This window comes from Mesoplodon bidens (genome assembly GCF_964165515.1).
Source record: "Mesoplodon bidens genome assembly, chromosome: 11".
Taxonomy (NCBI): Eukaryota; Metazoa; Chordata; class Mammalia; order Artiodactyla; family Ziphiidae; genus Mesoplodon; species Mesoplodon bidens.
The window spans coordinates 36,884,480-36,910,938 of NC_138167.1; the positions used below are offsets into that span (position 1 = coordinate 36,884,480).

The window sequence follows — 26,459 nt, forward strand, 5'->3', positions numbered from 1 at the left end:
TGTGGGACTTTCAAACCAAATTACAATGATCCCGAAAAATATATTTTCTTCCTTGCAATTCTTTCCTGCTGAATTAGTCTCCTTTCATACACATTCTTTTTTCCCTTCACTGCTCTCATTCTTCCTTGCAACAAAAAGGAGCAAAATACAATCCCAAGTCTTAAAAATTGGATCCGTTCTTTGATTTAGAGATAAACCTTGCTTAAATGTAATATTTAGACAGATACAACACAGGGTAAATCAGTTCTGCTAGGTAGAAAGCAGCCTTGAGAGGGACTCTTGATTGAACAGATAAATCAATTATCTTGTTAATGGAATCTTCTGAGTCACTTAAGTTGATCCTTTTAGATCATACTTGAAAAGGAATGATAGTATGTGCATGTGTTTTGCTGGTAATTTATTCTAGACTTATGTCTTGAGGTTCATGACAGCTAAAATGGGGGAGATATTCCAAATCGGTCTTTGTTTAGCACAAGCAGTGGGCAGTTTTTCCTTGATTTCCTTAATCTTTTGAAAAAAGTACCCTAACTTCTTGAGGGATACATTTTTTAATTTTTTTTAAATGTAGAATGTGAGAAGCTTAAGCTAACTGGAAAAGTTAAGAGTTTGAAGAAATTAGGTAGTTAATTCAACAGTAAATATATCTTTATTGACTTCATTTATCACGCTTGATCTGGTAGTAAAAGGACCACCCAGATGGTCCTTTAATGTTCCTTTTAGTACTAAGATTTTGTGAAACATCTTTTAAAGAGGAGTAGGTGGTGTAGGAAAAAAATGTGTTATTTTGGCTTCTAGGGAGGGGAGGGGGAAGCAATTATTTTTAGAATATGTTCTAGTTACACCCAGTTTTAAAAGAAGAAATAAAAGAGCATATTTTCATGTCAGTGAATCCTACAGGGCGGATGAAGTCTGTGGAAACACATCTTTCAAATCCTTTCACTGTGATCCCAGAGAGCACACATGTAATTAAAGTGTGCGTCTGAGTGCACACGCATATGTCTATTAGCACGCAGAGGCGGGAGGTGATGAAAGCATGAGCATGTTAGCAAAGTGTCTTGTATAAAAAATAGCTAGACTTTGGTCCACTGTTTATGTGGAAATGTTGCCAAATTTGCATTCCTTATGCTGGGGGAACTGCAGAGGGAAGGTAGGAAAAGATGAAAGAGACGATGAACAATTAGAAAAAATATTGACTTACGCTATTAATGTCATAACAAGGCATTCAATGGGCAGACTAACTGGAATGTTTCCCCCTAAATGAAAGGCAAATGTGAACTCTGCTGTAGCAGAAAATCTTAGTGTCAAACTCTCTATCTTGATATTTTTTTAAAGGATGAAATAATTTTACAATCAGATTTTCTGGTGATGTAAACCATGATAAGTAATGCACCTACGATGCAGAATAAACTCGTTTGTCTGAGTCCCAGAGGAATTCTTTGACGTGGGCGGCTCTTTCACGTGGACTCTACTTTTTGGATCTCACCAATGGTTTAAGTCTGTCAAGCATCATTCACACTCCAGTCCGTAAGCAGTTGGGTGCTTAAAGGATTTTTACTCAAAACTGCCTTTCATTCAGACTTTAGGTATTCAAACAAATAGTGATTCTGGATGTGAAAGGATAATTTCTATAGCTAGAGCAGTTCTTTCCAGTGTATTAAAAATGTTAGTGTGAGTGTGGGCTTTATATACCAGTTTCTATATTAAGTTGATGAAATATGTATCTATCATAATATCAACTTTATTTTATTTATTTAAATGCAAAAAAATTGCATAAACCTGCCCACAAACTCCTTTGTGAATAGGGTTGTTGGGTCTGCTTTGATGCACTGTTTGGAGGTTCAACAGACGGAACTTCTGACGTCTTGATGTTTTCTTTCCCGTCTTTCACTTTCTTGTGACGGTCTTTCCCTGCTGACGTGTGTCCCTCCTCCTCGTCACCCTCCAGCCTCCTGCCATCCCTGCTTGCGTTCTAAGAACCACTCATTCATTTCTGTCAATTGACTGCGTGTTATTGGAAGCCTGGGTTCCTGCTTAATTATTATCTCAGTGAGTGTTTATGCACGTTGTAAGCTTTTCATTTATGAATGGTGGAACACATGTCTCATGTTAAGGCAGAGGTAAAATGGTGGGGAGATAATTGGAAACCCAGGCGTTTTATAATGTATTTCTTTATTTGCCCATTGAATAGACATTTATTAAATTACCTTTTACTTGGCCCAATATGGGTGTTGAGGATCTAGCAGTGAGCAAGAAAGGTCTCTGCTCTCAGTCATGGGATCCAGGCTGTGGGGAGAATCTAGCTGGTCTCCAAAGCCCCTCATCTACGCCGTCTAATTTAATCCTCATGACAGCCCCTTTAAGCTAATTTATACAGAGATTGTAAATACATTTTAAAAATTCAGTGTGGTCTTTGGAGGTGGTCCTCGTGCTTGACCCGTCTGCAGCACTTGATGTTGTCATTCACTCAACCCCTTTTTGGAATTTTTCTTCACCTGCTTCTACACCATCACATCCCGTATAGTACGCTCATTCTCACCCCTCCTGATGGTTCCTCAGCCTTCTCCACCCCCCACCCCCCTGGCCCTTACCCTTTGCTCAGTTCATTCCCAGTATGTTAGTTTCTCCCAGGTCTTGTCTTTGTACTTTTTCTCTCCTTACATTTTGACCAATACTGTGTTCTTAATCTGTTTTCAAAGCTCAGGCTCTTCTCCTGTTTCCAGTTTTTCCTTGGTGATTTATCTGACTTTGTGTTATCGCCTCTGGCCTCTGGAGCACAGCAGCTGCCGATAAATGCTGGATTACTGAATTATCTCCGCTTTCCATCAGGAGGCTGGCTGAAGCAGCTGAGTTCTAATTCTGTGGGTTTCTAAGCTTCACAAACGGGCCCTGGCCCTTGGTCAGCCGACAGCAGCCTCAGCATCAGCCAGAGCACCATTTCCTCCTCTTCTGTACCCCACCCTCGTCCTTTCTTCCTTGGCCGCAACAATAGATGGCGATGAGAACATTTGGCATTATTTTGGCCAGCATTCGGTTTATTTTCCTAACAACTCTCATTTTTCTGAGGTCAAGGAACCCTGGCTTCTGTCACTGACACAGCGTTTCACAAAGACATCTGTCTGGAGGATGATGCATCTCTGTCCATAGGAATGTGGCTCTATTTTTAATTTCCTTGGGGAGACCTCATTAGGTGGCAGGTAATAAATACTAGGCTTTAGAGGAGGAGAATCTGATTGGAATCCAAACTCCAGTGGGTTAAATATGGGCAAGTTCCCCACTTGTCTGCATCTGAACAGTGAGGTTAAAGTTACAGTTGTGAGAATGAGATGCGATTCTATGTGTAAAGTGCTTCTCGCACTGCCTGATATAGAGGAAGTGCTCACTGACGGTTGGCTGATACTATGCGTGTGTGTCCCTCTTGTGAATTAGTGGCCTTGGGAAGAGGAAGTCAGTTCGGAGTTCAGAAGCTTCTATCTTTGATCAGTAAGATGGGGGTGGACTCCTGCCCAAGTTGAATTGAGGACACAGTCCTTCAAGTCACCTGTCTCGTCTAGCTGTAAAGGAATTTATTTATTGGAGACTTTGGGGTTAAAAACGTTGATCAGGTCCCAGCACTCGACATTATCAGCCTCTCTTATCTGTTTTCCACAGCAGCTCAGGCTGTCCATACAAAGACTGAATTTTCCGTAAGCCATGATATTTATTAAATACAGTTGGTTTAATTCTTCTCATTTTTGTCTGATTATATCTGTTTGCCTTCCCTTGTTTCCTGTCTCTGGTCCGCAGATGGTCTGGTAGGCGACAGTTTTATGCCAGTGTCCTCTCCAGAAATGCTTGTCAGGTGATAGAAAGCCAGTACTAAAGATTTTCTTGTCCCTGCTTCGAATCGTATTCAGATCTTAGGGCTGTGTCGAGGGAGCAAGGCTAAGACAGTCTCTATTCCTGTACAGTCCAGCACTAACTTTGTCTTCTTCTCTAGGACCTACAAATCGAACGAGAGAGGAGTTCATACAATATATCTGGTGGTTGCACAGCCCTCATTGTGGTTTGCCTTTTGGGGAAGCTGTACGTGGCAAATGCTGGGGACAGCAGGTAAGCAGATTAGCCCTCTGGTTCTTTCTAAAGTTTAATGCCTTCCTTTAATTTTTTAATCTTTTTTAAAAAATTAAATGCTTAGAAATAAAATAATGCTGCTTGGGATTAGATATTGAGAAAGATAAGCCTTCTACATCTGGATAAGAGTGCATTTAAGAAGACTCATCAGGCTGGTATTAAAAGATACGGGTGGTCTTCTCCTTACTTGTCTGTAGTAGCAGTTCACGTATATATATATACTTGTGTTTAACCTAAACCAGTAGTATCCAGATGTTTTTTGACTTCAGAACCTGATTTTCGATGAAAGCTTATTAGCAGGGACATAATATATGAGAGAGACGAGGAGAGAGAAAAGGGATTTGAATGAAATGGTGTTTGGAGGGGCCCGGGGAGGACTCCCCAGCTAGTTCCTTTTCTACGTGGTAACTTTGCCCTGTGTCCCCTCCCAGAAGCCCAGGAGTGTCTCATTTTATGCATGTGCCCCTACAGGCTGCATTTTCCTCTCTTCTGGGTTCAACTGAGAGGAATTTGGGGCAAGAGATGGTGGTTAACCCTTACTCTATCCAGTATTACCAGAAATCAGATAGACTTGTGTTTTAATCTTCTTTTAAATGACTGATATGTGCCCACTTTAGGTATGGCCACATGTGTTACTTAGTCTATATTAAATTACAAACTTTGTGAAAAGTGTTGTAATATGTATTATACATTTCTCTGCCCCTTGAGTAACAAAATATGTTGGCTTTCTAGCAGGACTTTTTGCCAAAGGCCGACTCTTTATTCTGAAAGCAAAATACTGGACTCTAGTCATGATGTCCTCAGAGGATGAGTGATTTCCCTGCACGGGCTGTGGTCTAGAGATGCTGTCATTCCTCCAGCTTCTTCCTCTGGGTCACATGCCTCTTCTCCACATCTCTGCTGGGTCTAGCCCTCCCGTGAGGTCGGACCCTCCCCTTGCCTGACTCCCTCAGACAATCAGTGAATTCCAGAGAGCAGGAGAGCCTGAGGGAGTTTCCAGTCACCCTAGTTAAGCATCCTCTCCCTGTCTGCCCACTAAAGATTCTGGAGACCAAAGGACTGTGACCTGCCAACGCAGCAGTATTTGGAGTTTGAAGATTGCTGTTTCTGGAAGGTCTATTTATTTTTAAGGTTTATGTGGATTACTGGTCTGCTCTCTCAGTTTCAATATACAATTTTTCCAAGTAAGTGGAAGGGAGTATAAGATGCCACGTTTATCTCATGGCTTCTATTCCCTAGTGGTCCTGGCAGGAGACAGACTCCAACTCACATGGATCAACTGAACGAAGGAGTGAAAGGGGACCGGCTAGGAGCATTGAGACCAGGAGGGTATTGAAGCCCCCTAGGCCTGCAGGGTCCAGGGAGGAAATGCTACAGCCAAGCCCAGGAGAGGGGGCCACAGATGAGGGCCCCTAGGCAGGGGCCACAGGAGAGAATGGGAGGGAATACTCCGACTTCTACTTCTTCCTATCCTGCTTTCTCGTACCAGGGCCTCCCATTGGATGAGCCTGGCTGGAATGAGGGTCAGAGAGGTTGGTCAGCCAGGACACAGACACAGGCCAAGATTGCATCTCCAGGGTGGGGGGGGGGCGAGCTGAAAATCACCAGCACATCTGCTGCCCCTCTTGTCCTCCCCAGGGTTGGAGCATCTTGAAAATAGGAATCGTCATCTCCCAGGGCCTGGTAGGATACACACTGAGGAGCTGGCCTCTGAGCCCTTGTTCACTTCTGGATCTTGAGCTTGCTGGAGACAGATGAGCAAGTCAGAGGATGATTCCTTTCTGTTCTGTGTAAAACCGAATCGATGATAACAGCTTTGGCACTCATATTCACCTTTAGTCTTGATGTCTGGTTCCGTGTTTTTCGAAAAGAGTTTGCTTTCTTGGCCCTTTCAGTGATGAAGGTGGTGGCCGAGTGCTTTGTTCCCACCCCTCGTCCCAGGGAAGCATCTTTCACCAGAGGACCCCAGGCTCGGAAGGTAACCCAACTTCCATGCCCAGAATATCTTTATGTTGGATTATGCCTTTCAGAGAAGCAGCTCCTCCCCAACGCCCTGTCCGCGTTTTTGAGCACAGTTTCCTTCAAAGCTCTGAGCTCCCTGACAGAGCTGCCTCCCCTGGGTGGAGGGGCTTCAGCCAGGGCTTCAGCCCTACTTCCCAGAAGCTCAGTGCCTGGTCCAGGACCTTGCGTCCCACCCGACCCCCTTTTAAGTGCCAGTGTCTAGACCAGATCTTGATTTCCTCATCTATAAAAATGGTGATATTGGACTAAATATTAACTTCTAAACATTCTGGCATTGTAAAGATTGTCACTATGAGGTGTGACACTTTTGGAAAGTAAAGTGGTGCTCTAAAGGTTGATCTTTTGGTTATTTTATCTTTCTTAGAGTCAGTTTTTGAAATTGTCAAGTAACTGAAGTTCCTATGTTTCTAAGTGTCCACATAAGTATGATGTTTTACATGTTATTCCTAATTTGAAAAGCTTAACAGGTGCTTTTGTCCTTATTAAAGCTGTAAAGCACACCCCTCTCCCCACCAACTACACAAATTATTTTATGAGAAAACAGCATCTCTAAAACCTAATCAGCTTAATTACATTTGTAGTATTCTGGCCTCAGTATCCAGATATGAATTTGGGGTTTTACGGCTGACGGGTTGGGTTTGCTGTTCACTTATGGGTCATATGTCATGTAGAAATGTAAGAGCAATATGAGTTTGTATTGTATGCACTGTCCAAAAAATAACTTGTAGGACACTTATTAGTTAGTGTATTTTCAGCTCTTGTATAAACAATACATATTTGATATCACCTTATATAGGATCATTGCCTAGTTTATATACTAATAACATAGGTGTTTGTGTTTACAAATATATTCAGTTCTTCCCAAGAAACAGCAACTAAGTGATTTTTTATCAGACCTACGTAAATGTAGGTCCATTATGACTTATGGACAAGTAGTCGTGAATCCAAGGGCTCAGTTTAAACAAATGGTCAGGCCAACAGAGAATTCTGACAACAGAGCCCTGATTGTTAATTTTTCTTCTTTACTGTCAGATATTGGCTGCCCACCTGTTTGCTTTAAATCTTGACAGTTTTGAGAGTGAAGCAAATCTTTGTCATAGGATCACTACCCCATAATTATTTACACTTAGGAAAAAAGTACCTTTGCACTGGTTTGATTTGGAAACTACTGGTGCTCAGGAGCTGTTTGTTTGTTTTTAAATTTTTAAATTTTTAAAATTTTATTTATTTTTTTATACAGCAGGCTCTTATGAGTTATCCATTTTATACATATCAGTGTATATATGTCAATCCCAATCTCCCAATTCATCCCCCACCACTTCCCCCCACTTGGTGTCCGTACGTTTGTTCTCTACATCTGTGTCTCTATTTCTGCCCTGCAAACCAGTTCATCTGTACCATTTTTCTTGGTTCCACATATATGCGTTAATATACGATACTTGTTTTTATCTTTCTAACTTATTTCACTCTGTATGACAGTCTCTAGATGCACCCACATCTCTACAAATGACCCAATTTCATTCCTTTCTATGGCTGCGTAATATTCCTTTGCATATATGTACCACATCTTCTTTATCCATTCATCTGTCAATGGGCATTTAGGTTGCTTGCATGACCTGGCTATTGTAAATAGTGCGGCAGTGAACATTGGTGTGCATGTATCTTTTTGAATTATGGTTTTCTCTGGGTATATGCCCAGTAGTGGGATTACTGGGTCATATGGTAATTCTATTTTTAGTTTTTTAAGGAACCTCCATACTGTTCTCCATAGTGGCTGTATCAATTTACATTCCCACCAACAGTGCAAGAGGGTTCCCTTTCTCCACACCCTCTCCAGCATTTGTTGTTTGTAGATTTTCTGATGATGCCCATTCTAACTGGTGTGAGGTGATACCTCACTGTAGTTTTGGTTTGCATTTCTCTAATAATTAGTGATGTTGAGCAGCTTTTCACGTGCTTCTTGGCCATCTGTATGTCTTCTTTGGAGAGATGTCTATTTAGGTCTTTTGCCCATTTTTGGATTGGGTTGTTTGTTTTCTTAATGTTGAGCTGCATGAGCTGTTTATGTATTTTGGAGATTAATCCTTTGTCTGTTGATTCGTTTGCAAATATTTTCTCCCATTCTGAGGGTTGTCTTTTCGTCTTGTTTGTAGTTTCCTTTGCTTTGCAAAAGCTTTGAAGTTTCATTAGGTCCCATTGGTTTATTTTTGTTTTTATTTCCATTTCTCTAGGAGGTGGATCAAAAAAGATCTTGCTGTGATTTATGTCAAAGAATGTTCTTCCTATGTTTTTCTCTAAGAGTTTTATAGTGTCCAGTCTTACATTTAGATTTCTAATCCATTTTGAGTTTATTTTTGTGTATGGTATTAGGGAGTGTTCTAATTTCATTCTTTTACATGTAGCTGTCCAGTTTTCCCAGCACCACTTATTGAAGAGACTGTCTTTTCTCCATTGTATATCCTCGCCTCCTTTGTCATAGATTAGTTGACCATAGGTGCGTGGGTTTATCTCTGGGCTTTCTATCCTATTCCATTGATCTATATTTCTGTTTTTGTGCCAGTACCATATTGTCTTGATTACTGTAGCTTTGTGGTATAGTCTGAAGTCAGGGAGTCTGATTCCTCCAGCTCCGTTTTTCTTTCTCAAGATTGCTTAGGCTATTCGGGGTCTTTTGTGTCTCCATACAAATTTTAAGATTTTTTCTTCTAGTTCTGTAAAAAGGCCACTAGTAATTTGATAGGGATTGCATTGAATCTTTAGATTGCTTTGGGTAGTGTAGGCATTTTCACAGTATTGATTCTTCCAATCCAAGAGCATGATATATCTCTCCACTTGTTTGTATCATCTTTAATTTCTTTCATCAGTGTCTTACAGTTTTCTACATACAGGTCTTTTTTCTCCCTAGGTAGGTTTATTTCTAGGTATTTTATTCTTCTTGTTGCAGTGGTAAATGGGGTTGTTTCCTTAATTTCTCTTTCAGATTTTTCATCATCACTGTATAGGAATGCAAGAGATTTCTGTGCATTAATTTTATATCCTGCTACTTTACCAGATTCATTAATTAGCTCTAGTAGTTTTCTGGTGGCATCTTAGGATTATCTATGTATAGTATCATGCCATCTGCAAACAGTCACAGTTTTACTTCTTCTTTTCCAATTTGTATTCCTTTTTCTTCTCTGACTGCCATGGCTAGGACTTCCAAAACTATGTTGAATAAGAGTGGTAAGAATGGACATCCTTGTCTTCTTCCTGATCTTAGAGGAAATGCTTTCACTTTTTCACCATTGAGAATGATGTTTGCTGTGGGTTTGTCATATATAGCTTTTATTATGTTGAGGTAGGTTCCTTCTATGCCCACTTTCTGGAGAGTTTTCATCGTAAATTGGTGTTGAATTTTGTCAAAAGCTTTTTCTGCATCTTTTGAGATGATTATATTGTTTTTATTCTTCACTTTGTTAATATGGTGTATCACATTGATTGATTTGCATATATTGAAGAATCCTTGCATCCCTGGGATAAATCCCACTTGATCATGGTTTATGATCCTTTTAATGTGTTGTTGGATTCTGTTTGCTAGTATTTTGTTGAGGATTTTTGCATCTCTGTTCATCAGTGATATTGGTCTGTAATTTTCTTTTTTTGTAGTATCTTTGTCTGGTTTTGCTATCAGGGTGATGATGGCCTCATAGAATGAGTTTGGGAGTGTTCCTTCCTCGGCAATTTTTTGGAAGAGTTTGAGAAGGATGGGTGTTAGCTCTTCTCTGAATGTTTTATAGAATTCACGTGTGAAGCCATCTGGTCCTGGCCTTTTGTTTTTTGGAAGATTTTAAATTACAGTTTCAGTTTCATTACTTGTGATTGATCTGTTCATATTTTCTATTTCTTCCTGGTTCACTCTTGGAAGGTTATACCTTTCTAAGAATTTCTCCATTTCTACCAGGTTGTCCATTTTATTGGCATAGAATTGCTTGTAGTAGTCTCTTAGGATGCTTTGTATTTCTGTGGTGTCTGTTGTAACTTCTCCATTTTCATTTCGAATTTTATTGATTTGAGTCCTCTCCCTCTTTCTGTTGATGAGTCTAGCTAATGGTTTATCAATTTTGTTTATCTTCTCAAAGAACCAGCTTTTAGTTTTATTGATCTTTGCTATTGTTTTCTTTGTTTCTATTTCATTTATTTCTGCTCTGATCTTTATGATTTCTTTCCGTCTGCTAACTTTGAGTTCTGTTTGTTCTTCTTTCTCTGGTTCCTTTAGGTGTAAGGTTAGATTGTTTATTTGAGAGTTTTCTTGTTTCTTGAGGTAGGCTTGTATTGCTATTGACTTCCCGCTTAGAACTGCTTTGCTACATCCCCTAGGTTTTGGATCATCGTGTTTTAGTTGTCATTTGTTTCTAGGTATTTTTTGATTTCCTCTTTGATTTCTTCAGTGATCTCTTGGTTATTTAGTAACGTATTGTTTAGCCTCCATGTGTTTGTGTTTTTTGCATTTTTTCCCGTTATTGATTTCTAATCTCATAGTGTTGTGGTCAGAAAAGATGCTTGATATGATTTCAGTTTTCTTAAATTTACTGAGGCTTGATTTGTGACCCAAGATTTGATCTATCCTGGAGAATGTTCTGTGCACACTTGAGAAGAAAGTATGTAATCTGCTGTTTTTGGATGGAAAGTCCTATAAATATCAATTAAATCTTTCTGGTCTATTTTGTCATTTAAAGTTTGTGTTTCCTTATTAATTTTCTGTTTTGATGATCTGTCCATTGGTGTAAGGGAGGTGTTAAAGTCCCCCACTATTACTGTGTTACTGTTGATTTCCTCTTTTATACCTGTTAGCAGTTGCCTTATGTATTGAGGTGCTCCTATGTTGGGTGCATATATATTTATAATTGTTATATCTTCTTCTTGGATTGATCCCTTGAGCATTATGTAGTGTCCTTCCTTGTCTCTTGTAACATTCTTTATTTTAAAGTCTATTTTATCTGATATGAGTATTTTACTCCATCTTTCTTTTGATTTCCATTTGCCTGGAATATCTTTTTCCATCCCCTTACTTTCAGTCTGTATGTGTCCCTAGGTCTGATGTGGGTTTCTTGTAGACAGCATATATATGGGTGTTGTTTTTATGTGTATTCAGTGAGCCATTGTCTTTTGGTTGGAGCATTTAATCCATTCATGTTTAAGGTAATTATTGATATGTATGTTCCTATTACCATCTTCTTAATTGTTATGGGTTTGTTTTTGTAGATCCTTTTCTTCTCTTGTGTTTCCCACTTAGAAAAGTTCCTTTAGCATTTATTGTAGAGCTGGTTTGGTGATGCTGAATTCTCTTAGCTTTTGCTTGTCTGTAAACTTTTGATTTCTCCATCGAATCTGAATGTGATCCTTGCCAGGTAGAGTAATCTTGGCTGTAGGCTCTTCCCTTTCATCACTTTAAATATGTCATGCCCCTCCCTTCTGGCTTGTAGAGTTTCTGCTGAGAAATCAGCTGTTAACCTTCTGGGAGTTCACTTGTGTGTTATTTGTCATTTTTCCCTCGTTGCTTTCAATAATTTTTCTTTGTCTTCAATTTTTGTCAGTTTGATTACTGTGTGTTTCGGCGTGTTTCTCCTTGGGTTTATCCTGCCTGGGAGTCTCTGCACTTCCTGGACTTGGGTGGCTATTTCCTTTCCCAGGTTAGGGAAGTTTTTGACTATAATCTCTTCAAATATTTTCTCGGGTCCTTTCTCTCTCTCTTCTCCTTCTGGGACCCCTATAATGCAAATGTTGTTGCGTTTAATGTTGTCCCAGAGGTCTCTTAGACTGTCTTCATTTCTTTTCATGCTTTTTCCTTTATCCTGTTCTACAGCAGTGAATTCCACCATTCTGTCTTCCAGGTCACTTATTCGTTCTTCTGCCTCAGTTTTTCTGCTATTGATTCCTTCCAGTGTATTCTTCATTTCAGTTATTGTATTATTCGTCTCTGTTTGTTTGTTCTTTAATTCTTCTAGGTGTTTGTTCTTTAATTCTTCTCCGTCTTTGTTTAACATTTCTTGCATCTTCTCGATCTTTGCCTCCATTCTTTTTCCGAGGTCCTGGATTATCTTCACTGTCATTATTCTGAATTCTTTTTCTGGAAGGTTGCCTATCTCCAATTCATTTAGTTGTTTTTCTGGGGTTTTATCTTGTTCCTTCATCTGGTACATAACCCTCTGCCTTTCCATCTTGTCTATCTTTCTGTGAATGTGGCTTTTGTTCCAGAGGCTGCAGGATTGTATTTCTTCTTGCTTCTGCTGTCTGCCCTCTGGTGGATGAGGCTTTCTAAGAGGCTTGTGCAAGTTTCCTGATGGGAGGGACTGGTGGTGGGTAGAGCTGGGTGTTGCTCTGGTGGGCAGAGCTCAGTAAAACTTTAATCCCCTTGTCTGCTGATGGCTGGGGCTGAGTTCCCTCCCTGTTGGTTGTTTGACCTGAGGTGACCCAAAACTGGAGCCTACCCAGGCTCTTTGGTGGGGTTAATGGTGGACTCTGGGAGGGCTCTTGGCAAGGAGTACTTCCCAGAAGTTCTGCTGCCAGTGTCCTTGTCCTTACGGTGAGACACAGCCACCCCCTGCCTCTGCAGCAGACCCTGCAACACTAGCAGGTAGGTCTGGTTCAGTCTCCTGTGGGGTCATTGCTTCTTCCCCTGGGTCCTGATGTGCACACTACTTTGTGTGTGCCCTCCAAGAGTGGAGTCTCTGTTTCCCCCAGTCCTGTCAAAGTCCTGCGGTCAAATCCCACTAGGCTTCAAAGTCTGATTCTCTAGGAATTCTTCCTCCCGTTGCCCGACCCCCAGGTTGGGAAGCCTGACGTGGGGCTCAGAACCTTCACTGCAGTGGGTGGACTTCTGTGGTATAAGTGTTTTCCAGTTTGTGAGTCACCCACCCAGCCGTTACAGGATTTGATTTTATGGTGATTGCGCCCCTCCCCCTGTCTCATTGTGGCTTCTCCTTTTTCTGTGTATATGGGGTATCTTCTTTGGTGAGTTCCAGTGTCTTCCTGTTGATGATTGTTCAGCGGTTAGTTGTGATTCTGGTGCGCTCTCAACAGGGAGTAAGAGCACGTCCTTCTCTTCCACCCTCTTGAACCAATCTCGGAACTGTTTTTTAAGCTGCTTCGTGAGCTGTGAATCATGTGATTTACCATCAGGGGCATGTGTGCTTGGGGGTTGTATTCAGAAGAAGCTTCCTGATGCTCTATGTGGCTTATGGTTTCTGACTCAAGGACCACCCTCGGTGTGGGATGGTCCATAGTGATGCCAGGTGATACAGCCTGGGACAGCCTTGCCCTCCCCTCCACAACCGAGGTAACCAGCCACAGAGGGTCGTTAGAGAACTACTTGATGCAGCCAGTTGCTTTATTTTTCCCAGTCAAAAGCAGCCAACTCAACACCTAGGGGATCATAAGGGACTAGGCAAGAAGCAGATGGTAGGCGGTTTTTTCACTTCAAGCAGAAATGAACTGGTGGCATGCAGATGTCATGCAAAACAGTGTGTAAACTGTCACCCGTTGTATTTGAGTCATCCACTCCTTCGGGCCCTGAGTGATTCTTCAGTTTAAGAAGATGCTTTGACTGCATTTTGGAAGATAATTTCATTTTATTTCTGGAGCACTAAGGCACTGAGAAGGCAAAGCCATTACCACTTATTTCAAACAGTGTCTAAAGGTTTGGCAACTGAGACTAGGTGAACTCATTTAGAGTAAAGAAGACCATTTGAGATTTGTTAAGTTCATGATTCCACTCTTGCCAGATTGGAGTAACAGCAGCAGTAAGACAGATAATAAGTGCTAGGTACATGTTAAATACTCTAAAAGACAATCATATTTAGTTCTCTCAGCAGTTTAGTGAGAAGGAGGCGTTGTTAATATCAGGTAAATGTACTAAAGCACATTGAGGTGAAGGGATTTGCCCAAGGTCCCACAGCTACTAAGGAACAAGGCTGCCATCCCTCTCATGAATGAAAGTCAGAGCACCAAGTTCTCAGTCAATGCCCTGTACCCTGGGACGTCCCATCCATGCTAAGACTCACGCAGTGTTTTTGTTTTTCACATTTTTATGTCTCTAAAATGAACAGTTTCTAACTAACATTTTTTCTTTACTGTTTGCATGTAAAGTAATGACATACCTTATGATCAATGTCATCTTTAATTTCACATAAAATGGTTTATGGGGTGTAGTTGAGGGGATGGTTGCATTTAGAAGCTATTTTAAATGCACTGCAGTTTGCAGTTGTGAAGCATGCAAGCTTTGGGTGGTCCAATTTATTCATTTATGATATAGGCAATGCCCCTTCCTCAAACTGAGGGCTGCCATTCCCTTCCAAAGGTCCCAGGGTTCTCTGAGAACATGTTAAATTTTGCATTTTCATTTTGATGGTAATCAAAATAACATTAGCATTTTCTGGATCTTCTGGATGCCTGTCTTATAAATGATAACTGCCATGAATTCGGACCCCTATTTTGTCTTGCTTACCATTTCTCTGTCAGCCAAGGGTATGTAGACTTTTTCAAGATGAGCGACAGGAATCCAAGGAATACAGGGCCATCTTTTTGAGGATTCTCCTAGGAAAAGGCTGCAAAGGTTGAATGTGTCTGTGAAGCAGCTCTTTATAAAAAGCGGTCCACAGATCATCCTTAAAACAAAGCCAGTACTACCAGCCAGGATGGTTTTCTTTTATTTCTGTTTTCCTCGTTTTCAATTTTTCAGAATTACCCTCATGTAAGTTAAAGCTTGCCGTATGCATTCACAGGTGAATTCCTCTGGCCAAGTCTGAATTTTCTTGCGGATATGAGCTAGGTATTAAACAAGACTTACATTTCTAGGTTGAAAACCAATTACACATCTCAGACTTCGCCCCTTTACTAGTGGTAAGATAATGAAACTGTGTAACTGCTTCCAACCCAAGGAAATGCAAAAAACTGTTCATTCCTTTTTATGCACATGGATATCAATGGCCAGCACAGAACCTTTCTGAAACGGCTTATTGCTAACAAGTGGTTCATCTGTCCTCACCTGCCAGGGAGCTGCTTCTTTGATAGTAGCCTTCCTCTGAGTTCAGAATAGATTTGATCTTCTTCCATCGACTACATTAAGTTCACCACAACTCTCACTTTCTTTGACAAATGTCTGAAAAATGGAACAGAAAGAAACCATAATTTACCACCATTCTCTACTATGAAAGTTGAGGTGTTGTTTGGCCCTTTTTCTTCATGTACCCCCACCCCGCCCATATTTTTAGTATATATTTACATAATCCCTTAGCTATACCCGTAACCTGCAGAAGGGACTAGCAGAAAGAAAATATTGCTATCAGATGATCACAAATACATGCAAAGATGTGGAGACCACGTGATGGCTCAAAACAGTCTTTACTTTTCCTTTCAAGCCACTCGCTGTCAACGCAGAGGGCACTAAAGAGGCCCTTCTGTCTCTGGATTTCCTCCTTTTCTCTTCCCCTTGGATTGTTTTCAACCTTCTTTCTGCCACCCCTTGCCCTAAATCAGTGGTTCTCAAAGTGTGGTCCCCAAACCAGCAGCAGTAGCAACTGTTAAAAAAGTAGATTTTTGTTAGAAAAGCAAATCCTAGGACTCTACCCCAACCTACTAGATCAGAAACCCAGGGATGGGACCCAGCGCTCTGTGTTAGAGCAACCCTCCAGGTGATTTTGCTGTATGGAAGAACCACTGCTTTAAAGTCTGAGGAGCCAGGAAGGAGCCAGTCTGTCCTCAGGGTATAAAAATCATAGCTGTTCCTGGCCTGAGCCTAAAGCATCAAACTTTGAACACTGTGAAGCATCTATCAGCCTCCACTGCAGCCACGTACCACACGCAGGGGAGCTTCTATGGCGATGTTTCCACCCCAGTGCTATCCCACACAGGTGGAGGGGCCCCACGTACACCCCTGTCAGCTGTCTGCAGATTCCTTCTTGCCATCCTGATATTATAGAACGTAGGTCCATTTCTTCAAAAAGTGGGAGCTGGGGTAAGGATTTCTTGCATGATCTAGCTCTTCATCTCAGATGCCCGCTGACTGCTGGGAGGTTCTGAAGCCCCCATCCCACTGTACACCAGGCTATAGCTCCCTTATCTGAAATGGGTCAGTTGTGCTCCTGTGTGGACTTTTGGTCCCTTGTTGGGCCCCTGGGAGAGTGTATTTCTGGCTGTGGTTCCCTGTCCCAACCAAGTATGCTCTTCACAACCTCCCTTTGCTCCTAGCCCACTGAGGGGCTGGGCTGGGGAGTCTCATGGACTTGGTGGAAATGGAGTCTTTGCACTTAACAAACATTGGCATGAGATGATTGTGGTCAAGATAGTGACCTTATCTATCCCTGGCTGCTAAGATAGGAAACAGTGGGTCAGTGACAGGAAGGAACTTTCTAGTGGAGAACCCCAAGGCTTTATCTGTGGGCCATTCTAGCCTACACCAAAATTTTCAACACCTAACCATCTAATTTGCTGATGATGTGAAACCAAGTGAGATGAACTATAGCAAGATTCAAAAATACCTTTAGTGCCTGGGAAGGTGAGCTAAACCTAACCGGGGGGAGTTTAACCACAGTCAAGGCAAAGTGTAACATCTGTTGAGGGTGGGGCGGGGTTATCTAGCAGAATAGCAGAATCAAGGATTGAAGCTTATCAATGGTTTTAGTTTATCAATGGTAAAAAAAAAAAAAACTTAAAAATGTATTTAAGTGGACAGTCAATTCAGTCTGGTCAGAAGTGTGATGTAGACACTAGAACCTAATGTAATCATAGGCTGCAGCATTTGCAGTATAAGGCAAACAATAACTAATGGTTTTGGTTGGCTTACTTTGTCCTAAGCACTGTTTCTAGTTTCTAGGGCTTTACCTGAATAACCTAACTCATCCTCACACCAACCCTGTGGGGGAAGTACTATTATTAGTCTCATTTTACACATGAAGTTCCTCTCTAGGTGACACAATTCAGCCGAGGCATGAATGAGCAGTAGCCCTCCAAAGAGAAACCTGAGTGGTGAAGGGGTTTGGAGCCATGTTTGAAGGAATGAGAAAAACTCAGACAAATTAACACACATTGTAAATCAACTATACTTCAGTAAAATTGAAAAAAAAGAAAACTCAAACAAAACTCAAACAAACTAGAGTTTTTTCAGCCATGTGAAAACATAACTTGTGTTGCTGTGAAAGCGATCCTTAGGTATTTGTCAGACATGGGCGAGAGTGGTAAGGCTTGCTGTCCACGAGTCTGAGACAGAGGTGACAACCACAGGAGGACAGGGTGGTGGTTCAGAGCAGGCTGCCTGGGTTGGATCTTGGCTCTGCTACTTCTCGTTGTACCTGATCTTGGCCAATCTCATGTTTTCTTGGCCAATCTCATGTACCTGATCTTGGCCAGTCTCATGTTTTGTCATCTGTAAATGAAGGTGGTGAGAGTATCCGCTTCCCAGGTGAGGATTAGATGAGCGGGTGAGTGGAAGGCTCTTAGCACAGGGCCGGAGCCGCAGTAACCGCTCATTTTAACAGTGAGCTGCTGTTATCGTTACCGTACTCGATACGAGCTCAGCGAGAGCAGTCCAGAGGGGCAGTGAGCTGACACAGAAAACAGTAGGTTCTGTCTTAGGAAAGTATTTGTGCATCACTGTATAAGTACCTGGCAAGGATGTTGGACTAAATAATTTGATTTTTCATGGTCCCCATTAGGCACTAGGTTTCTTTGACTTTAGGAGTATCTAAAAAATACTGTGACTGTTTTCATTTTTTCTTTTTTTTTTTTTTTTGCAGTTTGCGGACCTCTCACTGCTGTGGCCTCTCCCGTCGCGGAGCACAGGCTCCGGACGCGCAGGCTCAGCGGCCAAGGCTCCGCGGCATGTGGGATCTTCCCAGACCGGGACACGCACCTGTGTCCCCTGCCTCGGCAGGCGGACTCTCAACCACTGTGCCACCAGGGAAACCCTTTTCCTTCTCTTTATAAGAGCTTAATCTCATGCTTTGTATAAGGAAAGGTACAAATATTTCCTGCTGTATGATGGGCTATCCGGTAGGCTTAGTGTGGAAACAATAGGCCCTCAAATTCACTGACCTAGAAAAGCAGTGGCTTTGTCTCTTTCAGGCATGCAGGCACCTAGGATGAAGGAGGTCTGTCATCTTTACACTTGGCTTCCAAGGTCACTGGGGGCATCTCCCCAACAAGAGCACGGAGGGACCCCTCAGGAAAGGTTTTTATGGCCCCGGCCTAGAAGAGGCACACATCACATCTGTATGCTTCCCACTGGCTAGCATTCAGGTTCATGACCATCCTGAGAAGCAAGACTCCTGGGAAATGTAGTAGTCTATAAATTATGTCTTCAGGCCCAAGGGAATTTATTTTGATCAACATTTTGGAAGTTTTAGCCACCACTGGGCATTGAGAAGGGAATTCACATTAGGTTTAATAAGTGATGGTGTCTTGGGCTTCCCTGGTGGCGCAGTGGTTGAGAGTCCGCCTGCTGATGCAGGGGACACGGGTTCGTGCCCCGGTCCAGGAAGATCCCACATGCCGCGGAGCGATTAGGCCCGTGAGCCATGGCCACTGAGCCTGTGCGTCCGGAGCCTGTGCTCCACAACGGGAGAGGCCACAACAGTGAGAGGCCCGCGTACCGCAAAAAAACAAACAAAGAAACAAAAAAATAAGTGATGGTGTCTTTATTCATCATTGTAACATTTTTTCCCATGGACCTGATGAAGCACGGATGTCATCTTTAAAGCCCCCAAACCAGTGATCTCCTTTGTTACTTTAACTTTGTCGTTGTCAGTTTTAAAAGAGCTGCAGTAAGTTCAGCTTAAATTGTCAGGCAGTGAAGAAATAGCTGTCTCACTGTGATCCACTTTCATCTTGGAGAAAAACACATTTGAATCATAAAAAAGCCTACAAGTAAACAGCACACCAAATATTTGTCTTTAGAAAGTTCATCATAGAAAGCAATACTCATTTCATGCTAAAGAAGAAGGGTTGTATTAAGCAGGTAGGATATGACTGTAGTGCTGTCTTAGCACCTTCTGTTCCTTTGAGGTTATTTTTAAATTCTTAGTTAGGTTGTTGAGGTTTTTAAGTGACATACCGGTTCAGAGTGTAGCCTCTTTTCTGCTCTCAAACTGCAGTTCTTCAGTGTTTTATTTGGGCACATTTCCTCTCCTTGATGCTATCCTTAATAGAGTCGAAATAATGACTATAGGTGGATCATTTATCAATACGTCTCAATCCACCTTAAGTTTATTTATGTTAAACTTGTACAGTTCATTGTGTGTGTATTATACCGTCAGAGACCCAAGGTAACGGTAAGGTATAAATTAACTAAAATGCCACGGGAGGAGCAGGATTCAACAACTGCTTGGATGCCTGCATGCGCCAGGCATGTGCTGGGGAAACGTAGTGAATGAGGCAAAGCCCCTGTCTTCAGGGCACTTACAGTTGTGGGGCGCTGGAGGGCAGGGAATCAAGCTTCCATTTACAATGCAGTGTGAAAGGTAAGTGCAGGTGTTAGGATAAGCCCTCAGCTTTAATGAGTGGAGGCTGCCTTGGGTTACAGGGGGAAACTCTAGCACACATGGGATTATGTTCTTTGACTTCAAGAATGACAATGAGGGCTTCCCTGGTGGCACAGTGGTTGAGAGTCCGCCTGCCAGTGCAGGGGACGTGGGTTCGTGCCCCGGTCCGAGAGGATCCCACATGCCACGGAGCGGCTGGGCCCATGAGCCGTGGCCACTGAACCTGCGCGTCCGGAGCCTGTGCTCCACAGCGCGAGAGGCCGCAGCGTTGAGAGGCCTGCGTACGGCAAAAAACCAAAAAAACAAAAGAATGACAATGACATGAGGGTACGTCACAGGTCAAAATCCATTGCTACAGAGTTATGCAGGTAGACCCACTTGCTTTATTATTCCATGGGGTCACTGTTGTGGTTGTGAATAGTGCTTGAAAACTTGGTTGGCGATGGGGTCATTTGTAGTATGGATGTTTTTAGTGGGACACTACTCGTTTTTGTTAACTGTGAGCCTCATTGAACTGTTATCAGTAGGAAATGATATATGTACGTCTTTCATGTGTCATGACAGGGTGTTTCTATTCACTGAACAGTCCCTCTTGGGGTACAGTGTATGGTTATCTGGTAGTTAGTTGGCTCTGGGGAGTTCACTGGACAAGATGGGCATTTAACCTTCAACTTTGCCCTCGCTTGTGTGAGCAAGTCCGCAGACTCCCCAGGACCAAAGGTGGTTTGGCTGTTAGTGGCGAGAAGGGAGGAAGGGAGGTGTCATCCCCTGGCAGAGAGCTGGTATTGTGGCGATACTGCATGGTGAAGTGGGATGAGCCTGGGATACTGGGGTTTACGAGAGCCAGACCTCACCCTTTCAGACAACGTCTCAGCTTTCCTGCTGTGGAAGGGGCTGGTTCCCATTCTTCAGGACCCCATGCAGGTCAGAGATGCCGTGTGTAAGGCACATGGACCGATTATGGCAGGTGGTCATTCCTTCATTCATCAAATCTGTGTTGAGTCCCCACCTCATCGTGGTGCCTGCACTGTCGTAGGCATAACCAAAACCCCCTGCCCTCATGGGGCTTACAGACCCGTCAGCAAAACAGGTAATAAGCAAGGCAAATAAGTGAAATGTTGAGTATGCTAGATGGTGATGATTGCTAGGGAGAAAAAATAGGACAAGAGAAGGGCTCAGTAGTTACAGGCGGGGTTGTAGTTTCAGATGGGAAACCAGTGAAAGCATCACTGAGGAAAAGGCTTTTGAGTAAAGGTCTGAAGGAGGTAAGGCACGAGCCGAGCAGATATTGGGGGAACGCGTGCTGGCAGACAAAATAGCAAAGGCCTTTGAGCCAGGAACGTGCCTTTTAGTAGATGAGGATGGGAGAGAAATGTACAGAGTAAGAGACGGGTTGGGGTGAGGCAGGGAAGTGCCGGCAGGGCCCAGGCACTGTCAACGAACCCGGTGTCTAGTTGGACTCTTCAAATAACTGAGCCATTTCCCTGGCTCTAGTTTTAAAACCTTCATTCCATCTTGCACACGAAACCATAAGTAATTCTGTAAATTCATAAAGAGTTGAATCTACGCAAGGCCTTAAAGACTGTCTTCTAGAGTGGTATATACACTTTTTAAAAAAAGCAATGGAACCGTTGTGTGTCTGTTTTCTAGTAGACTCTCATGCACGTTCCCAATTTATAAAAACAGCTGAAGGTGGGAGCCATTCCAGCCGACGTCTGGGACCAGGTTGAGCGCCCACACTGGCTCCTCTTTCCCAGGGTGGTGCCCGGGACTGCTCTGTGGGACACGAAAGCCACCTAAACTTGGTCTGAAGGTTGGTGACCTGGACCAGAAATGCCAAACTTGCTTGCACATCAGAATCACCTGGGGAATTTTTCCCCTTTTTTATTTGCTTTTTTTTCAACATTTTATTGTGAAAAATTTAAAACACACAGAAAAGTTGAGAGACTCATGGTGCACTCCTGTACCCCTACTACTTAAATTCTGCAATTGCTGTAATCACATTTTAATCACATATATGTGTATCTCTCTGCCTCTCTTTCGATCCAATGCCGAGAGTACATGGACCCAATCCGTGTACCCACGTGGGAGATTTATTTATTTGTTTACTCTTTTTTTTTTTTTTTTTTTTTTTTTTTTGCGTTATGCGGGCCTCTCACTGTTGTGGCCTCTCCCGTTGCGGAGCACAGGCTCCGGACGCGCAGGCCCAGCGGCCACGGCTCACGGGCCCAGCGGCTCCGCGGCATGTGGGATCCTCCCGGACCGGGGCACGAACCCGTGTCCCCCGCATCGGCAGGTGAACTCTCAACCACTGCGCCACCAGGGAAGCCCTATTTGTTTACTTTTTAATAAAAATGGTCAGTCCTCTATTTTCAGGCTTACTGAACCAGAATCATTGAAGGTGGGGCTGGGATTCTTTATTTTAAAAGCACACCAGGGGCTTCCCTGGTGGCGCAGTGGTTGAGAGCCCACCTGCCGATGCAGGGGACATGGGTTCGTGTCCCGGTCCGGGAAGATCCCACATGCCGCAAAGTGGCTGGGCCCGTGAGCCATGGCTGCTGAGCCTGCGCGTCCGGAGCCTGTGCTCCGCAACGGGAGAGGCCAGCATACCGCAAAAAAAAAAAAAAAAAAAAAAAAAGCACTCCAAGTGATTCTGGTGTGACCATTCTGGGAACCACTGGTCTAGTCTAAATCTTCTTTTTTGCTGGTAAGGAAAATGAGGCCCAGACAAGTTGCCCTTCTCAAGTTCCCACAGGTAGCTGGCAGCAGGGATAGAATTAAACCCAGGTTTTGTGGGACCCCACCTCTTCCCTTCCAAGATTCTTTTTAGTTTCTACTTAGCAACATCAGCCCTTTCTAAAATCAAATAATACTCCTGCCCTACTATTCCTCTCCATTAGCAGTTTGCTGAGCCACTAGCTATCTTAGGGAGTTGTGAAGATGACTTCGTTTTCTTGTTGGTTGAAGTTTTCAAGCATTATTGAGACGAAAGAGCACAAGTGTCACGTGTCGCCCTGGGCTGCTTCAGTGAGGCCGCAGGAGAAAGAGCACTGGGCCGGGAGCCCAGAGGCGGGAAGAGAAGCTCCAGCCCTTTCCCAGACTGTGGGATGGTTGCAAATTCCCATGACCCTCGGAGCCTCAGTTCCCTGCTTTGAAAACAAGCCGTTAAAAAGATCTTGTTAACTGATCTCAGGGGTGTCTTCCAGCTCTGAAATTTGTGACCGTTAAATTGACATCCAGCCAGAGCCTGACCTGGCCAGTCAGCTCCCTGTACCCCTGAGGCCCTGATCCATTTTCCTCCCGTCTTGCTGGCTTAGATGCCAGAAGACAGATGAGACGCCTCGAAGAAGCTTTTCGCTTGCCACCTCTGCCAGCCCTGACGGGAAGCCTGAGAACAGTCCTGCAGGGGTTCCCCCAGATCCCGGGCTCCTGGTAGCTTTGAGACTGTCCAGTGCTGACCTCCACGTCCTTCAGGCCCTCAGAGGCCCTGATTCCTGGGTCTAGCGCCATGCCTGCCACCCGGCTATTAACACTGAGCATTTCTCAAAGCTTAACCTGCCTCTTATTCTGAACTAGGAGCTCACAGCCTAGCGGCAGCCTGTGCACCTAAACAGTGGGCACCACCTTTCCCTTAGTGTTGCGTCGTGCCCTCCAAACCGGAAGCTGACTCTCCTGTGTCCCCTTGTTTTAAATACTGCCCAACCAGGGGGCCACCAAGTCCTGCTCTCACCACTACCACTATCAATGCCATTGTCCCTATTACTACCACCGCCACTGCTGTTAACCATTACCGCCAGTATTACTACTAGCACTGTAACACCACCGCCACTACCACTAGCACTACTGCTGCTACTACTAGTAGTACCACCACCATTAACACGACTGTTACTACTACTACCACTAGTACTGCTGCTGCCACTACTCCTGGGAGTACTGCACCTCCCTCTACTACCACCACCACTTCTTTCTTTCTTTTTTTTTAAAATTCTACCATTACTTTTTTTTTTTGGGGGGGGGGCTGCGTTGGGTCTTCGTTGCTGAGTGCGGGCTTTCTCTAGTTGCGGCAAGCGCGGGCTACTCTTTGTTGTGGTGCACGGGCTTCTCATTGCAGTCGCTTCTCTTGTTGCGGAGCACGGACTCTAGCCGCACGGGCTTCGGTAGTTGTGGCACACGGGCTCAGTAGCTGTGGCTCACGGCTCTAGAGCATAGGCTCAGTAGTTGTGGCACACAGGCTTAGTTGCTCTGCGGCATGTGGGATCTTCCCGGACCAGGGCTCGAACCCGTGTCCCCTGCATTGGCAGGTGGATCCTTAACCATTGCGCCACCAGGGAAGCCCACCACCACCACTTCTGACACTGCCTGCCACTCTGCTGGCAGAGCCCGTCAAGCTGACTGGGTTTCATGTCTCCACCCTTTACTCTCCCCACCCATCCAGGTTCCCTTTGACTCATCCCTCTGGTCCCCCACCCCCAAGGGAAACACTTTTCCAGAATCCCTCCTTAGGTGTTCATGGCATCACAGATCTCAAGGAGCAGCCAGCGCCCCTTCCTCCCGAGGGAGCGGGAGGTTTTCTCCTCGGGTCACAGCTTGGTATGGTTTGGCTCTGATTCAGGCCAGCTTCGTGCCTCAGATGGGTGGCGCTGCTCTTTGACTCTGTCATCGTTTGTGTGAATAACCCCAGGTTGATGTGGGTTATGAAAAAAAATGATAATATGAAATGAAACATTAGATGTAAATCTAAAATAAGATTTTCAGAGAGTGGCTAAGCAGACCCATACCTCAAGGGTACGTGTGGGTCTCTGGCTGGAGGACGATTCAGGACACAGAATGGCCTGGTGATTAAGCATGCGTACTTGGAACTCACGTGGGCGGGAGTTGAGATTCCAGTTGCACAACTTACAGCCTGACTTAGGGCAAAGTACAGGATCCCTCTAAGATGAAGTTTGCGCATCTATGTGATTAAAATAATAATAACCCCCTTTGTGGAATTGTTATATTAAATGAGAGAGTGCACATTAGGCATTCATCTTATGTGCCGGTACATAGTAAGCACTCAGTTCATGTTAGCTATTGCGTGTGTTAAAACAGAAGAGTCAGAAATGCTAGATATTGGTTATAAGGGCAGAGTTTGGAGCCAGGCAGCCTGAGTTTGAATTCCAGCTCCATCACTTCCTGTGCGATCTTGAGCAAGTTACTTAACTATTCTGGGTGTGTTACCTCATCTGTAAAATAGGAATTATAACAATCCCTATCTCACAGAGTCCTGTGAGGATTCAATGAATTAATTTAATTCAAAAAGTATTTGCATGTCCACTGTTCTCCAGGCACTATTCAAGGAACTAGATACTTAGTTAATGACGGGACGAAAACGTCTGTCCTCGTGGAGCTTGCGTTTGGAGGAGGGGCGGGGTAGGGGTAGGGGGAGGCTGGTAATCAATAAAATGAAGAAGTAAAACATATAATGACTGCAAAAGCATTAAACATTACATGCTGATTGATTGCTTTTGAAGTGTTTAGACAAGTGCCTGTCTGCCATATGGAAAGCATTTAATAAATGTTAATTATTAATATTGATTTTCCATACATTCTTATTGCTGTTACTACTCATACTATAAATAGTGTTTGCCACTTTAATATATCTCAGTTTATAATTTTAAAATGGTGCAAGGTAAAATACTTTTTGCATTGCAGTATAGACATGAATAAGAAAGGGCTACGTTAACTTTTGATTTAAAAGTGTGAGTTATGGACTTTTTGGATAGCATTCCCGAGCTGTCTTAGGACTCCACTGTGGAGTAAAACTCATCTTAGCCAATACTGCTGCCAAGTATTAGTGCTGGACTCTAGAACTCTCTTCTTACCAAATTAGATCTAGAACAATTCAAGCCAGCATACTCTATAAGACCAGGTGTTGGGTGGGGTTGGGGGGTGTCTATCGAGTTTAAATTATGCTCTAGGTAGTTTGGGGGCACACTAGGCAGCCTGTAATATTCTTTCTAGCTCTCAAGTTTTATGATTTTTTTTTTTATCCTAGTGTTTTTGGCAAGCAATGGTTGTCTCTAAGTAACGCAGAAAAGTCCTTTTTCAGCAAAGCCCTTTAAAAAGCCTCCAGGCTCTTAGGCATTTGACAGACAAACACTTTTTTTTTTTTTTCTTGCAAGACTCAGCTGTGAAGTCAAGGTCATGCTTCCTGGGGAGCTCAGTGGCACAGAAGCCCTCACGGGCCCTCAGTCAAGCTGCTAGACCCCGAGCCTGTCTGACCCTCTGCCTCGGGCTGAGCTTGGCGTTCAGCGCTTGGATCCTTAGCTTTTCTCTTCCAGGCAAGCAAGAGGCTTTTGAGGTTGCAGAGGGGGAACTCATTCCCTACCGTGGGCCACGCGGCCTGCCTGCAAAAATTGGATTCATGCAATTAATTTTCGCCCTGATTCATCTCTCTCCTGGCTCCCCATCCCCCCACCCCCCATTTTGGTTCTTTTCTGTGTCAGAGTTTATGTATTGTTTTTTTCCTCCCCTCTCTGTCTCATTCTCTGTGAATCTGAGCTGGCAGGTCATAATGATAATTGCCACCAGTATTTCAAGGACATATGGTCCCTCTTCCAAACGGGCTGCTCCGGCTCTCAATGTTAGTAGGTCATCTAAAAAAATGGCTAGACTGTATTATGCACTTTGCACGCTCTTCATTTAGGTAAAATCTTATAACAAAAGCCCAATGAATAAAAGAGATAAGAACATTTATGGTAGAGCAGGCTATATAGTGTTTAATAGAACAGACTCTGGAGACAGCCTAGCTGGGTTCTGGTCCTAGCTTTGCCACTT

The 26,459-nt window shown here is 43.5% G+C and overlaps 1 protein-coding gene across 2 annotated transcripts in view; it reads left to right on the forward strand.

Annotated features, from left to right (window-relative positions):
- The window catches only part of PPM1H (protein phosphatase, Mg2+/Mn2+ dependent 1H), a 270,221-nt gene that overhangs the window by 128,201 nt on the left and 115,561 nt on the right, over nt 1-26,459 (forward strand). For both annotated transcript variants that reach the window (XR_014017051.1, XM_081249010.1), the window contains exon 4: nt 3,977-4,089. Coding sequence is in view for 1 of the 2 variants with exons in the window: in XM_081249010.1 (XP_081105136.1) it covers nt 3,977-4,089 (113 nt within the window). In the remaining variant the exon portion in view is untranslated. The remainder of the gene's footprint in view (nt 1-3,976; nt 4,090-26,459) is intronic.